Source organism: Staurois parvus, unplaced genomic scaffold (genome assembly GCF_062004578.1).
Source record: "Staurois parvus isolate SC_StPar_1 unplaced genomic scaffold, SC_StPar_1.0 ptg001114l, whole genome shotgun sequence".
NCBI lineage: Eukaryota > Metazoa > Chordata > Amphibia > Anura > Ranidae > Staurois > Staurois parvus.
The window spans coordinates 39,279-56,824 of NW_028318910.1; the positions used below are offsets into that span (position 1 = coordinate 39,279).

A 17,546-nucleotide genomic window follows, 5' to 3' on the forward strand; every position below is an offset into this window, starting at 1 on the left:
AAGGTGTTGGTCATCCGTGTAGTAGCTCGGGCTACTACAGTGATTTACAGCTTCCACGGAGGCCAACTGGGTATCACATGTATACTTACATTGTGCCAAACCGCACCAATGTACTTTAAGTATGCAAAAATATCCAATCATCAGGTTTCAGGTTTACACCCCCAGTTTTTAGGCACTTGCAGCAGCTGATTTTTCTACGTACTGAGTATGTAGCTCCTGTATCCTATTCTTTGCCAATGCTTTAGTTTCGGCTGTCGCCATTACCACTGCCCCTGTTTCAGGATGGCACCTTCCCCCCCTTATTATACGTGGAGATCATATCCCCCCTTATGTATTATACATGGAGATCATATCCCCCCTTATGTATTATACATGGAGATCATATCCCCCCTTATGTATTATACATGGAGATCATATCCCCCCTTATGTATTATACATGGAGATCATATCCCCCCTTATGTATTATACATGGAGATCATATCCCCCCCCCCTTATGTATTATACATGGAGATCATATCCCCCCCTTATGTATTATACGTGGAGATCATATCCCTCCTTATGTATTATACGTGGAGATCATATCCCCCCCTTATGTATTATACGTGGAGATCATATCCCCCCCCTTATGTATTATACGTGGAGATCATATCCCCCCCCCTTATGTATTATACGTGGAGATCATATCCCCCCCCCTTATGTAATATACATGGAGATCATATCCCCCCCTTATGTATTATACATGGAGATCATATCCCCCTTATGTAATATACATGGAGATCATATCCCCCCCTTATGTATTATACATGGAGATCATATCCCCCCTTATGTATTATACATGGAGATCATATCCCCCCCTTATGTATTATACATGGAGATCATATCCCCCCTTATGTATTATACATGGAGATCATATCCCCCCTTATGTATTATACATGGAGATCATATCCCCCCTTATGTATTATACATGGTGATCATATCCCCCCTTATGTATTATACATGGAGATCATATCCCCCCTTATGTATTATACATGGAGATCATATCCCCCCTTATGTATTATACATGGAGATCATATCCCCCCTTATGTATTATACATGGAGATCATATCCCCCCCCCCCCTTATGTATTATACATGGAGATCATATCCCCCCCCCTTATGTATTATACATGGAGATCATATCCCCCCCTTATGTATTATACATGGAGATCATACCCCCCTTATGTATTATACATGGAGATCATATCCCCCTTATGTATTATACATGGAGATCATATCCCCCTTATGTATTATACATGGAGATCATATCCCCCCTTATGTATTATACATGGAGATCATATCCCCCCTTATGTATTATACGTGGTGATCATATCCCCCCTTATGTATTATACATGGAGATCATATCCCTCCTTATGTATTATACGTGGAGATCATATCCCCCCCCCTTATGTAATATACATGGAGATCATATCCCCCCCTTATGTATTATACATGGAGATCATATCCCCCCTTATGTATTATACATGGAGATCATATCCCCCTTATGTATTATACATGGAGATCATATCCCCCTTATGTATTATACATGGAGATCATATCCCCCCTTATGTATTATACATGGAGATCATATCCCCCCTTATGTATTATACATGGAGATCATACCCCCCTTATGTATTATACATGGACATCATATCCCCCCCCCCTTATGTATTATACATGGAGATCATATCCCCCCCTTATGTATTATACATGGAGATCATATCCCCCCTTATGTATTATACATGGAGATCATACCCCCCCCCCGTATGTATTATACATGGAGATCATATCCCCCCCCCCCCCGTATGTATTATACATGGAGATCATATCCCCCCTTATGTATTATACATGGAGATCATATCCCTCTTATGTATTATACATGGAGATCATATCCCCCCTTATGTATTATACATGGAGATCATATCCCCCCTTATGTATTATACATGGAGATCATATCTCCCTTATGTATTATACATGGAGATCATATCCCCCCCCCCTTATGTATTATACATGGAGATCATATCCCCCCTTATGTATTATACATGGAGATCATATCCTCCCTTATGTATTATACATGGAGATCATATCCCCCCTTATGTATTATACATGGAGATCATATCCCCCCTTATGTATTATACATGGAGATCATATCCCCCCCTTATGTATTATACATGGTGATCATATCCCCCTTATGTATTATACATGGAGATCATATCCCCCCTTATGTATTATACATGGAGATCATATCCCCCCCCGTATGTATTATACATGGAGATCATATCCCCCCTTATGTATTATACATGGAGATCATATCCCCCTTATGTATTATACATGGAGATCATATCCCCCCCTTATGTATTATACATGGAGATCATATCCCCCCGTATGTATTATACATGGAGATCATATCCCCCCGTATGTATTATACATACCCCACCTAATGGCAAGGCATTCTCTTGTTCCTCCCTCCCCTCTCTCCTTCTCCGGGCCAAGAAACTGGCTGGAAACTGTCTACTTACCTGTGATGGGTGGTTCAGGGAGTGTGGGAGCCTTCATTAATGGAAGCTGTCATCTGCAAGTGCTAGAGAGAGAATTTTATTTGTTGTAAAGATTTGTTGTAAACTGCAAGGGCCGAGGAAAGAATTTTACCAAATTTTTATTTTATTGTGCTCAATGTTTTAAACAAACAAAAAAAAAAACACAAAGGATTTGCTACTTTAAAAAAATTGCTCTGACTGGGAAGTGGATAATAAAAATATACAATTACACTTGATGCCAACCTCCTTGTATGTAATACTGGGCTATTCAATAATCAATAAAGCTCAAAGCACTACAGCTGGAATGTGATTGGTTGCTCTATGCTCACTTCCCTCCAGCCTCTGGTTTCAGATTTTCTTTTCATTTGACAAACCATGTTTTTGTGAGTAGTTTCTCTACCTTTTGTCATGGAAATTTTGTATTGTTGGTTGAACTCTAAATGTGTCATATATGAGTGTTATTCATATGTCTCTCGTGTGGCTTAATTAAAGCTCTGAAGGCTGCAATTGGGCCATGCGCATGTACAATGTATGTATTACAGTACTCAGCTCGGTAATGGATGAGATGGCAGATCTGCGCTTATAGACCGGCGTGTATGCCACCACGGCATTCGATGCGAATGCCGCCGGCGGCAGGCCGCAGGCCTGTATCCACATATCAGCAGCATAGTACCACATGGACTTCGTAACGCAAGGCGCCAAGCGGTACGAACTCCACGTGTAGGCTTATGCATATCTTACAACCCATTACCGACCTGAACTGTATCTGGATGGATGTGTTTTAATAAAGATCGTATCGGGCCCATCCAGGTACAGACTGGTGTTTCTAGGGAATGCTTGTACAAGGAATTTGCATACCAATAGGAGCTAGTAGGACAGGAAGTATGCTCTCCATAGAGGGCTCATGGGGGGAAGGGGAGGAGATATGCTCTCCACAGAGGGCTCATGGGTGGAAGGAGAGGAAGTCTGCTGACCTCAGAGGGCTCATAGGGGGAAGGGGAGGAAGTCTGCTGACCTCAGAAGGCTCATGGGGGGAAGGGGAGGAAGTCTGCTGACCTCAGAAGGCTCATGGGGGAGGACCAGTGATAGATAATAGGAAAGGCTATGCTCCAATCGGAATGTACATCCTGTGTATAGGCACTCCCCATTGCATTGTTCTGTGGGAGGGGATTGACCTTATTCATGTGGGGGGGCGTGTGTGTATTTGTAATAAAACCAGAGGGGAGAATGAAAATTTCCTCTATGTGAATTCAAACATCATCCGGAGAGTGTTGCCTGATCATTCTTGGGTAACGGAGCTCCATTCCCCACATTTCAACAGAGCTAACCCATTTGGATGGGCAGGAATCGTGTAGTTTAGCTGCAGTCGTGGTAAGCGAGATTCGCACAGCTTTATGGGGGATTTCTGCGCATCCAACTGCGAGTACTCACTCATAAGGAGAAATTCGTTAAAGCGAATTTCCAAGACACTTTTCAGTCTAAATATTGTTCCAGAATCATCAACCCAATTGACTTAGAAACGCTCGTATGATCATTACTCGTGGGCCGACTGTTTCTTGGTGTAATCTTGGATGGCGCTCTGGAAATGTTCCGTAGTGTTCATTTCTGGTCTGAACAGGATGATGTAACATTTTGGAGTAAAATATCCAGCTAGAATCCCAAAAACGCTGAGGAGCACGGCGCCCACGTTAGCCGCTGCAAGGTACTTCCCTTGATAGACGATGTACGTGGTGAAGAACGAGATCCAGGAGATAAAGTAGACCAGCAAACTGAATGAGATGCACTTGGCCTCATTGTAGTTTGCCGGTAAATCTTTCCCCATGTAGCAGAAGATAAAACATATCATGCTGAGGAAAGCAATGAAAATAATTTCAGCGATGGAGCCGACAGATACGGCCTCGGAACATTTCAGTATGATCTGATCCGGAAAGATGGAATAATCGGCTACAGGCCTTGGAGGCTTCACCACGATCCACACGACGGAGATCAGGACCTGAATGGTGGAACTGACGGCAATGAAGACGTCCGAGCCATTCTTCTTCACCCAGATGTCGTATACTCTTGGCATATGGGTGGCCATCTTGAAAATGCACACAATCTGAAACGCATGGACCACGATGCAAGCGAAGCAGACGGTGAAACTCACGGCAAAGATGGGTTGCCTCACCATACACTTGATGATTCCAGGCTTGCCAAAATAGCAGTATAAGGTACAAAGAGAGAGCGCTAAAGACGTTAACATCCCCAGGCACATCTTCCCTCCCGCCGATTTCACTACCGGAGTGTTCAGATTGATAACGAATACAACGGCTATTGCTATGGTCACTAAGAGCAACAATGTAACCAGAGTCAGAAGAACGAGGGACAATGGGTCAGTCCAAGGTAGGTATTCCAAGGTTCGGTTGTAACAGACGTCACTTTTCATTGGTGACCACTGATCAGTTCCACAAGGCTGACACGAATATACATCTAGAGAACATAAATATTGATTTTGTCATTTCGTTTACATAAATAAAGTTATATTGTAAAGAGAGAAAAAGCCCCAAGTCCACCCAAAACTCATTCAGACACCTGAAAATGTACACTCTCTTGATCTTGATATGTCCAGTTCCTTCCATATGACTTTCCTCTTGTCTAGTTTTCCCAACCCTGCCCTCCACCAGAACAGCTACTGATCTAGTGGCGTCTCGTAGCAGTTGTTTCTTCCTACAGAATATTTCTTTGGATTCCTATGGAATCTCCTTTTTTTTCTACTGTTTTATCTGTCGGGAGATTTTTACATTTTTATGTCGTTTTGCAACTCGAACATTTATTTCCATCTTCATATATTGTTCGTGATTAGGGATGAGCCAATGATTCCGTCTAAACCAAGGTCATAGCCATGGCAATGGGCAGCACAGTGGCTAAATGGTTAGCACTTCCACCTGTCGGCGTTGGGGTCGTTGGTTTGAAGTGCAGGCAGATTCTTTGCAGGACTTGGAGGTCCCATCGTTATTTCAGCCTCTATCATCACAGGACCCAGGGGTCCCATCGGACTGTGAGTACTAGGGAATTGTGATGCTACCTTAGTACAGCCCATAGACGAGTGCCAGCTTTTGCATGCAGTTTGTTGGAAAGGTTTATGGGAGAGTTAGCCTCAGCAACGTTGCCCACACACCACTAGATCCACCTGGTTGAGCATGGTTAGTTCTTTTCTTGTGGCCTTCATCACTACTGTGTCCTCTAGTAACATAGCAGCTGGCGGGAGTAACCATTTTGAACAGGGGAAACTAGAAATCTAGCATTTCCAGAAGTTCTGAAGATTCTTTAGAGCACGGGTGTCAAACTGGCGGCCCTCCAGTTGTTGCCAAACTACAAGTCCCATGAGGCATTGCAAGATAGACAGTTACAAGCATGACTCCCAAGGGTAGAGGCATGATGGGACTTGTAGTTTCGCAACAGCTGGAGGGCCACCAGTTTGACACCCCTGCTTTAGAGGGAGAGGGTGCTTTCTCTTCTCTTACAGACATGTTCACTATAAAGCAGGGGTGTCAAACTCGATTTCGCAGGCACTTCATGCGGATTTCATCACACCGGCATTATGGCAGCCCTCAAAGGGCCCGTTGTGTCTGTAAGACTAGATGTCCTAACCCCCCCATCCTTGCATTACAGGGCACCCCCTTTACCTTGTGCTGCTGCCAGGAAGAACCTGGGGACGGAGCTGGGAAGCATAAGATACAGAGTCTGGAGGAGGACCAGAGAAGAGCTTAGAGTTAGCTGCTGGAGTCTGCTGAATGCTGAGACCAGGGGCAGTGCACAGAGAGAGGCAGGATGTGTAGGAAGAGTTATGTCCTCCTCCATACTGCTGACATGGGGACTGTCAGGGATCCGGGTGTGACCAGAAATGTGTGGACTGACACAGGGAAGTAGCAGGCTTCAGGAACACAGGCGTAGTCAGGGCTGGAGAGGTGGAATGGTCAGGCGGGCCGTAAGGTACTGTCAGGCACCGGCCGGCGGGATCTCTAGTGACCCACAGAACAGGATTCCCCAGGGCACGGAGTCTAAGGCTGGCCATACATTATACAATTATCTTCCAATTTTCTGCCCAATTTCCTTTAGATTTACCTTCAACTGTGTAGTGCAAGGGCCTGCCTAATTGGATACAACTGAAAGTGTTGTTTAGGTTTGTCCTCCTATTATATGGTTTTTGGTAAATCTAAACCAAAAATCTCCAGATAATCCTATAATGTATGGCCAGCCTTAGCCCCAGTCTGCCTTTTCACCAGAGCCCCTGATGGTGGGGATGGACTTGGCGCAGGACTGAGACCAGGTTGCGGCCCCTGAGTGCACCCAACTGTGGTAGAGGGTTCCGCCGAGGGTATGTACCGGGGGAAAACCTGATGTGAAGGGGCTGGCAGGTTTGGACAGTAGTGACTGGATCCGTGCGGGATGGATGGATCATCTGGGTAGCGTCAGGCGTAGTCAGGCAGGCCAGGTCAGCAACGTGCGGGCAGTGAGGTACCGGAGGAGCAGGCAGAGAATAGTCAGGGTAACAAGCCGGGTTCAGTAACTCACGGGCAGCGCGGTACAGAGGATCAGGCAGAAGGATGGTCAGGCAAGCCAGGGGTTCAACAGGAGACGGTCAGCAGAGGTCAGGATCAAAGCAGGGTCAGCAACTAGGCAGATAGGCAGGAACACAGAATACCAGGTAAAGGGGCTCATGGGAAACATACACCAAGGCACTGACTGCAGGTCTGGCCATTCCTTAAATATACCTCCTGCAATCAGCCCCAGGTGATGGCTGATTGCAGGAGTGAGCTTCTGGCTGCTGAGAGCACCCGCTGGTCAGCCCTGGTACTGCAGCCCACACGGCAGGTGAGTCCCACCACCAGTGCTGAGTCCATTCCTGATAGGGACAGAGGGCAGAGACGAGCTTCTCCACACTACAAGCTCAGGATCTGGTGTAGAAGTTCTCTCCTCCTCTGCTGCTGACTGCTGAGGTGAGGACCTGGGGGAGGGGAAATAGAGACAACTCTCTTTACAGCTGCTTAGAGAAGCGCTTAGAGAAGGATCTGATGTGGGGTGGGGGCACATAAAATGGCCTGGCGGGCCGGATTCGGCCCACGGGCCTTGTGTTCGACACATGTACTCTAAAATACATACATCATAGGGCAAAGCAACAAGTATGACTTCCTCCATCTTAGCAGCACATACTCCTCTTTCAACCATGAGGGACAAAGTACAGAACACCCTGTATTTCAAGATATGGAGATACATGTTGTTCAGTTCCCTTTCTCTTATGTGACGTTCTACTTCCCTTTCTCTCATGTGATTGCCATGGATGTTTGGTGAGTGGCCCAGGGCTGTCTGCTGGGCCACAGTCCACTAAAAACGTCCAACGGAGCCTTTAAGAAAATGTCCTAAAACAACTCAAGATGTGTATCAGAAAGACCTCCTAATATAGAATTATGAGAACTGGTTTTTTTTTTTAAATGGTCATATATGTAAACACAGTTATTAGTAACTCACTGCTTGTATTGAGAAAACTCATTTTTGGGCATGGGATACACTCAAAGCAGCAGATGTGGGACCCAGTCTGGACCCTTCTTTCTCCCCTTCCACATTCTTTAGAACAAACCGATTCTGGTACCTGTGTGCAAAGAGAACAATAAATGGTCGGTTTACTTTATGATATGGTCCCTATTCAGCCTCTTGTTAGAAATTTGTTCTTTAGACGTGTTTTCAGAACCAAAAGCGTTGGGCTCCTGGAACTCAAAACCAAAGTATACCATTGAACATCCTTCAAAACGAATGAGCTCAGGTGTTTGAAGGGTGCTATTAATGCTACATGCATACAAAGGAATGTTTCACAATAGTGTGTAATAGTATGGTGAAGACCCTTTTCTGTTCTACCGTGACGGTGCTCTGTGTAGAATACCAGCTCCATAAAGACATGGTTTAACCAGCTTGGAGTGGAGGAACCCGGGTGTCCTGCACAGAGCCTTGAACTCAACCCTACTGAACACCTTTGGGATCACATGGAATGGCTATTGTGAACCAGGTCTTCTCAACCAACATCAGTACCTGACCTCACCAATGGAGTTCTAGCCTTCCCGTGTGCTTCCAGTCTCATGGCAACAGTCTTCTATAGATCCTTATCTGTTCCAGCATGACTGTGCACAAAGCCAGCCCCATAAAGACATGGTTTGATGTGGAAGAACCTGAGTGTCTAGCACAGAGCCCTGACCTCAACCCTACTCAACACCTTTGGGATAAATCGGAATCTCTATGGTGAGCCAGGTCTTCTCATCCTACATCAGTACCTGACCTTACCAACGTTCTTTTGAAAGACAGGAGTTCTAGTCTTCCCGTGTACTTCCAGTCTCACGGCAACAGTCTTTGATAGATCGTTATCTGTTCCAGCATGACTGTGCACAAAATCAGCCCCATAAAGACATGGTTTGATGTGGAGGAACCTGAGTGTCTAGCACAGAGCCCTGACCTCAACCCTACTCATCACCTTTGGGATAAATTGGAACCCCAATGGTGAGCCAGGTCTTCTCATCCAACATCAATACCTGACCTCACAAATGGGCATAAATTCCCACAGACACCTTCCAAAATCTTATGCAAAGCCTTCCCAGAAGAGTTGTAGCCACAAAGGAGGGTCAACTGCATATTAATGACCAAGGTTTTGGAGTGAGATGCCCAGCAAGCGCATTCACGTGTGATGGTTAGGTATTCACAAACCTTTTTCTGAATAGGGCATCAAACAAACCTCATTATATTGGGGGTCCGTAGTATACTGTCTATCTGATATCTCTGTCTGCCTTCATTTCCCTCCTATTTGCAGTTATATGACACAGATATTTCACAGTAATAGTGTTAGGGCCAAAGGAATTACACCACCTAAATGGCACAGATGGTAGGCTCCTTAGAATCGAAGTGACCTCACAATTTAAGGCCACAGAGAACATGATCCTAAAGAAGATGTAAATTCTAAGGGAATGCCATTTGGTTCAGTCTCTACAGCCACATGGGTTTCCTGCTGGTGGCATCAATTAAATACGTGGGTTTAATTTGCCAATCCTATCAACTTGGTGTGGACCAGGTGGCAACACAGCAAAACAGTCGGGAGACCGGGCAGAGCGTTGTCACCTCATAATAGGAAGCATTAAGAAGCACCTTCATATCGGGATTGCCATTCATCATTTGTATTAAAGCTGCAGAGTTAAGTGTTGAAAATGACTGTAGACTTTACATCAACCTAGTAACCCCCTCCTGCCCAGCCTGGGCTTCCCTATAACTGGGCTACTATGCCCAGGGGGTAGGAGTTTCTGCGTGATCATGTGAACACCGCGATTGCTGTCACAGTGGTCGCATGATCGGGAACCAGTCCCACCAGCTCCCAATCATTACTAGAGCCCAGGAGGTGTCCTGGACCCACCTATTAATGTAGAATTCCAGGCTATTGCCTAAGTATGCTTAAGCAAGCTCCCACCCACTTCTAAATCATATTCTAACTACCCCATGAAAGGAAGATACCTCTGAGGCCCTCCAGTCCAGTCATGTGATTGGTTCCCAGCAGCGGCTTCAGGGGAGAGGAGGACAGCCAACAACAGATTCTCCATAGCAAGCCTATGGGTGACATCACCACCCAGGCATTTCAATTGTTGCAGATCTCTCCTCTCCCTGAAGCCGCTGGGGAGATCACGTGACCAGATCAAAACACCCTCAGAATAGGTAAGTATACACATCTTCTTTTCACAGGGTAGTTAGACAGGTGGGATAGGAGAAGCTTAGTTATCCAATAGCCTGGACTTCCACTTTAAGAGTGCTCTGTGCAGGGGTGGACTGACCATTCGAGCGTTCGGGCACTGCCCGAGGGCCCGGGGTCAGTAGGGGGCCCCATGAAATGCCCTTGGTACCTTTTATAGGCTTTTATGGGTGTGCTTTCAGTGTGGTCAAGGACACAGGGGCCCCATGATCCCCTATTGCCCGGGGGCCCCATGAGTTATCAGTCCTCCCCTGGCTCTGTGCCACATGGAAAATGGCAATCAACGATAAAGAGAATACAATATGGAGTTGACCCAACCAGCTTTGGAAGGGAACAATACAGGCTGCCAGATATTGGAAGCAAGGCTAGAAAATAACTTCTTGGGCCAACTCACCGTATTGTCCTTGGTGTGCCACTGGAGTTTATCATTCAACTGCAACCTCTGTGAAGTTTTACTGTAGGAGCCGACGACGGTGGCGGTTGGGGTGTCACCGCTCCAGGACCACATGACTATGTCATAGCCAGTGGCCGGGTTTCCATTACTGTCGAAATTAATGGTCTGATTGTAGAGAGTGAAATTCACGTTCTTCACCTTTTGCAGAAGCTACGGACAAAAATACAAGAATTTAGCCAGTGAACGGTAAAACCTCAAAAGTACACCACCCTGCTTTGTAGAAATCGGGGAAGACCCCAGTAGGAAGATGCTCCTTTGCTTCTTGTCCCAAAGACCGTGGTCCTCAAGACAGGATGTAGGCAAGTGTAAGTATAGCTGATGGTAGTTTGAGGAGCGGGAACTTCTGTGCTTTGTCAAATTGGCAAGGCCTACGAGGTGGTGCAGCAGTTGCACGGTCACTAAATCACTTCCTACTTTTGTGGTCAACAAAGCAGTCATGTAGCCAATGTTATTTACTCCTGGGTGCTGGAGAAGGCCAATGTGTCCTCAGCCTTGGACTCCAGGCGCCATCTTGGGAGAGCCTGAATTTCATTGGACACAGAGCTCTCTCAATATTTCGGTGGCCATCTTGGACTCATAAGGGGTTATTTATACCCCCTGCTGGGTGGTGAAGTTTCAGACAGAGACCTAAATGTGAATGAGAGGTTGGTCTTGCATTAAGGATAGGTTCCTGTCAAGTAGGGACAGCATAGGGACACTCATGGACACCTCTGTGTCTGAGGAAGATCGGCTTAAGCCTTTCCAGCTTTCAAATGTGACGCAAAACTGAACACCGTACTGGCTGAGACAACATCCCTTCAGGGAAGCCACCTTTGGAAGACCTTAAACCGTGAACATGGGAGTGAGAGCAATACAAAATTCAAGATTAATTCTTAACTTTGTAGAAGTCGGGGATGACCCCAGTAAGAAGATGCTCCTTTGCTTCTTGTCCCAAAGACCGTGGTCATCAAGACAGGGTGTAGGCAGGTGTAAGTATAGCTGATGGTAATTTGAGGAGCAGGAACTTGTGATTTGTCAGCTTATCAAGGCCTACGAGGTGGTACAGCAATTGCAGGGTCACTAAATCACTTCCTACTTTTGTGGTCAACAAAGCAGTCATGTAGCCAATGTTATTTACTCCTGGGTGCTAGAGAAGGCCAATGTGTCCTCAGCCTTGGACTCCAGGCGCCATCTTGGGAGAGCCTGAATTTCATTGGGCACAGAGCTCTCTCAAGATTTCGGTGGCCATCTTTGACTCAGAAGGGGTTAATTATACCCCCTGCTGGGTGGTGAAGTTTCAGACAACGTAAATGTGAATGAGAGGATGGTCTTACATAGTTAGTCTGGCTGAAAAAAGACAAAAGTCCATCCAGTTCAACCATAGAAAAAAAAAAAGTTATAATCCTACACCCACAGTTGATCCAGAGGAAGGAAAAAAAGCCCAGCAAAGCACGATCCAATTTCCTCCTGCATGGAAAAAAATTCCTTTCTGATCCCCCGAGAGGCAATCAGATATTCCCTGGATCAACTTTCCCTATAAATGTTATATCCAGTTATATTCTGTGTATCCAAGAAAGAATCCAGGACTTTCCTAGAGCAATCCACTGAGCTAGCCCCAACCAACTCTTGAGGGAGTCTATTCCACATTCTCACAGCTCTTACCGTGAAGAAACCTTTCCAGGCGCCATCTTGGGAGAGCCTGAATTTCATTGGGCACAGAGCTCTCTCAATATTTCGGTGGCTATCTTGGACTCATAAGGGGTTAATTATACCCCCTGCTGGGTGGTGAAGTTTCAAACAGAGACCTAAATGTGAATGAGAGGTTGGTCTTGCATTAGGGATAGGTTCCTGTCAAGTAGGGACAGCAAAGGGACACTCATGGACATCTCTGTGTCTGAGGAAGATCGGCTTAAGCCTTTCCAGCTTTCAAATGTGGCGCAAAACTGAACACCGTACTGGCTGAGACAACATCCCTTCAGGGAAGCCACCTTTGGAAGACCTTAAACCATGAATATGGGAGTGAGAGCAATAAAAAAATTTGCAGCGTGCTTTACACCACAGCATCCGACGCTTTGCATTGCACTTGGTGATGGAAGGCTTGGATGCAGCTGCTCGGCCATGGAAACCCATTCCATGAAACTCTCTACACACTGTTGTTGGGCTCATCTGAAGGTCACACCAAGTTTGGAGGTCTTTATCTATTGACTCTGCAGACAGTTGGTGACTTCTGCGCACTGTGCGCTTCAGCATGCGCTGACCCCGCTCTGTCATGTGACGTGGCCTACCACTTGGTGGCTGAGTGGCTGTTGTTCCCAGTGGCTTCCACTTTGTTATAATCCCACTAACAGTTGAGCGTGAAATATTTAGTAGCCAGGAAATGTCACGGATGGACTTATTGCACAGGTGACCACCTATCACGGGACCACGCTTGGAGTCACTGAGCTCCTGAGAGCGACCCATTCTTTCACCAATGTTTGTAGAAGCAGTCTGCATGCGTAGGGGCTTGATTGTATACACCTGTGTCCATGAAGGGGATTGGAGCACCTGAATCACATGATTGGGAGGGGATTGGAGCACCTGAATCCCATGATTGGGAGGGGATTGGAACACCTGAATCACATGATTGGGAGGGGATTGGAACACCTGAATCACATGATATGGAGGGGATTGGAACACCTGAATCACATGATTGGGAGGGGATTGGAACACCTGAATCACATGATTTGGAGGGGATTGGAACACCTGAATCACATGATATGGAGGGGATTGGAACACCTGAATCACATGATATGGAAGGGATTGGAACACCTGAATCACATGATTGGGAGGGGATTGGAACACCTGAATCGCATGATTAGGAGGGGGTTGGAACACCTGAATCACATGATTGGGAGGGGATTGGAACACCTGAATCACATGATTGGGAGGGGATTGGAACACCTGAATCACATGATTTGGAGGGCGGGCCCAATACGTTTGGCAATATAGTGTACCATGCCAAGTCGCCTACACTTAATTGAGCAATTAACCCTTGCAATGTGTGCGCTGCTCCAATTCTCAAATTTACAGGAGTTGGGATTTAAGGCTTGAAATATATTATATCAGGTGACATATATATGATTGAAAGTGACTCACACAGCCGTACCTCTTATATACATAAATGGGCTGGTGATGACATATTCTCAAGCAACTAAATCATGCATTTAAGTGACTATATGCATATTGCAATAAATGGTGTCCATGTGCATAAATTTCCATGCAGGTGAAGACTGTAAGTGTCAATCCTCAAATAGGTGAAGTGCCCCCTCACCTTCCTGCCCAGGCCCCTAGGGACCAATGAGCCTTTTGATATATGGTGGGTCTTGGATAGATCCTTCAGATGATGGATCCCTCGAGAAGTAATGGTGGGACTCTCCTCCTCTAATCTCCTATACCAGAGCGTTGGTGGTATCGAAGGTGCCCTTCCCACAGGGTCATCAATAAGGAGAGAGAACTTATATAGTGTAAAACCGCTTTATTATAAGAGTGATAAAATCACAAAACTACTCACACATTCACATGTAAAAACGAGCCTTCACACCACTCAATGATGAAGTCACGTGGTTGAAGTGACGTAACGCGTAGATACGCCAGTGGGAGGAGCTTACACGAACGTTCTGACGTCATATCCGGCGCGGGCGCCATCTTGGTGCTCTCAGTCCCTGAATACAGTACACCCTTTGAGTGGTGTGAAGGCTCGTTTTTACATGTGAATGTGTGAGTAGTTTTGTGATTTTATCACTCTTATAATAAAGCGGTTTTACACTATATAAGTTCTCTCTCCTTATTGATGACCCTGTGGGAAGGGCACCTTCGATACCACCAACGCTCTGGTATAGGAGATTAGAGGAGGAGAGTCCCACCATTACTTCTCGAGGGATCCATCATCTGAAGGATCTATCCAAGACCCACCATATATCAAAAGGCTCATTGGTCCCTAGGGGCCTGGGCAGGAAGGTGAGGGGGCACTTCACCTATTTGAGGATTGACACTTACAGTCTTCACCTGCATGGAAATTTATGCACATGGACACCATTTATTGCAATATGCATATAGTCACTTAAATGCATGATTTAGTTGCTTGAGAATATGTCATCACCAGCCCATTTATGTATATAAGAGGTACGGCTGTGTGAGTCACTTTCAATCATATATATGTCACCTGATATAATATATTTTATCCCGGTTTGAGCGCTGCACTATTTTTCTATCATTTCTCTTGACTAATGTTGGTGTTGTGATTGTGACATCGTCAGTGCTGGCTGCTGAATAGTACCATTATACGTAGTGGCGCAGGAGACAATTCTATATTTCTGGGATTTAAGGCTTGACATGTTTGGTATCTATTTACTCGGGGTAACGCCATCTTTTATACTTTACCAAAAAATAGGTAATAAATTGTGCTTATGTACACTAGAATTAGCTTTAATTTAGTTTAGGCTAAATCATACATTTTACTGCATGTGCAAAAAAAATGCAAACGCGGCTCTGGCATAGGAAATGGTTGAATAATATGACTTACTTGCCATGGGTAGAATGTGTTGTTACTGCACTGTCCAGATTGACAGTCGAGTAGATCATGTAGGGCATTTGCGATGGTGTACACTGCAGAATAGACATTGAAAGAAGCTGACATGGCAAACAGAGTGGGGATGGGCATGGTCTGCAGTGTGAAGGCATGGCAGTCCAGGCAGACTTGGTTGCAGCCATTCTGGTCCATTGTTTCCATCTTCAGAGATGTGACATAGTCCGTTTCAAATTGGACGATCTTTGGGAAATAGACCTGGCCCACCGAAACTCCTAATACCGAGCCGATCCTTTTGGTATTGGTGAATGCTGCGATTTGAGTGTCCATTGACCAGCTTTCACTCCCGATCCAGACAAAGTCAGTGATGTTGGCATTTATGACTTCTTGAAAAAATATCCTTGCGTTTAAATAGACTGAGAAGACCACGGTCGCCTTGACTCTGGTCTGGACAATGTTGGCCACCATCTTCTTGACCACGGTTGTGTCTGTGCTGTACGGGATCAGGCCCTGGTACGCTATGCAGATGCCATTTTTACTCGCCAAGGTATTCAAGTCTTGTAAACCCTGACGGCCATAGACATCGTCACTGCCGACTATCGCCACCCACGTCCACCGGAACCTCTGCAGCAGGTTTAGGATGACTTCTACTTGGAGCTTGTCGCTGGGGATGGTGCGAAGGAAGGATGGATAGATCTTCTTATTGCTGAGCTGCTCATGAGTGGCCGAGTAACTGATCTGAAATAAAGCAGATATTCTGTAAATGATACAGTATTCACCTCCAGCAAGTGCTTACTAAAGGTTATTCCTGAAAAGATTAACAGCTGTCTAGGCAAGACTTGAGTAACGGAACCGACTCAGTCTGCGCTTGAGTACTTCCGTTAGAACCAGGGGCAGACTGACAACTCATGGGGCCCCCGGGCAATAGGGGATCATGGGTCCCCTGTGTCCTTGCCCACACTCAAAGCACACCCAAAAAAGCCTATAAAAGGTACCAGGGGCATTTCATGGGGCCCCTACTGAGCCTGGACCCTAGGGCAGTACTCAAGTGCTCGAATGGTCAGTCCGCCCCTGGTTAGAACACCGCTTCCCCGTCCGAACATCGACCACAGACACCACAGCCGACCATACAAGACTAGACGACACCAGTCTTGAAGTAAACCAGGAAGTAGACTAGTTTATTTGAACACAGATACAAGATATATACACTCAGGGGAACAATCCCCCCTCCCTGCATAATGACACAGGGCGGGGCAATCTACATTTACTAACAAGAGACACACAGGTATTCAAACTTCACACAAACAACATTGCACCCCAGAATTTTTGGGTAGTGTTCAGGTTTCATAATGCCATTCACACGGTCAAGACATCCAGTGCCTGAAGCAGCAACCCTAAAACATCAGTGACCCCCCCACCATGTGTGACTGGAGGGACTGGATTCTTTTCTTTAAAGGCCTCATTGCTTTGTCTGAAAACAGCAGAATGATGGACGTTACCAAATAGCTGCCATTTTGTTTTGTCTGTCCCCAGCACATTCTCCCGAAAGGATTTTGGTTTCCTCAGAAAAGTTTTGGCAAACTCCAATCTGGCTTCCACCATATTTCTGTGTCAGCAGACCCCACTGCTGACACAGAAATATGGTAAGAGACCCAGGAGGACCCCACTGCTGACACAGAAATATGGTAGGAGACCCAGGAGGACCCAACTGCTGACACAGAAATATGGTAAGAGACCCAGGAGGACCCCACTGCTGACACAGAAATATGGTAAGAGACCCAGGAGGACCCCACTGCTGACACAGAAATATGGTAAGAGACCCAGGAGGACCCCACTGCTGACACAGAAATATGGGAGGAGACCCAGGAGGACCCCACTGCTGACACAGAAATATGGTGGGAGACCCAGGAGGACCCCACCGCTGACACAGAAATATGGTAGGTGACCCAGGAGAACCCCACCGCTGACACAGAAATATGGTAAGAGACCCAGGAGGACCCCACTGCTGACACAGAAATATGGTAAGAGACCCAGGAGGACCCCACTGCTGACACAGAAATATGGGAGGAGACCCAGGAGGACCCCACTGCTGACACAGAAATATGGTGGGAGACCCAGGAGGACCCCACCGCTGACACAGAAATATGGTAGGTGACCCAGGAGAACCCCACCGCTGACACAGAAATATGGTAAGAGACCCAGGAGGACCCCACTGCTGACA

The 17,546-nt window shown here is 46.1% G+C and overlaps 1 protein-coding gene across 1 annotated transcript; it reads right to left on the bottom strand.

Moving 5' to 3' along the window:
• Positions 1-2,678: 2,678 nt before the first annotated feature.
• LOC149440084 (taste receptor type 1 member 1-like) lies at positions 2,679-15,909 on the bottom strand. Its single transcript, XM_089658957.1, has 4 exons — positions 15,323-15,909; positions 10,723-10,932; positions 8,081-8,201; positions 2,679-5,041 (listed from the first exon to the last, which is right to left on the bottom strand). Exons 1-4 carry the CDS (start codon positions 15,791-15,793, stop codon positions 4,107-4,109), a joined length of 1,737 nt encoding a protein of 578 aa, XP_089515083.1. The 5' UTR covers positions 15,794-15,909; the 3' UTR covers positions 2,679-4,106.
• Positions 15,910-17,546: the final 1,637 nt, after the last annotated feature.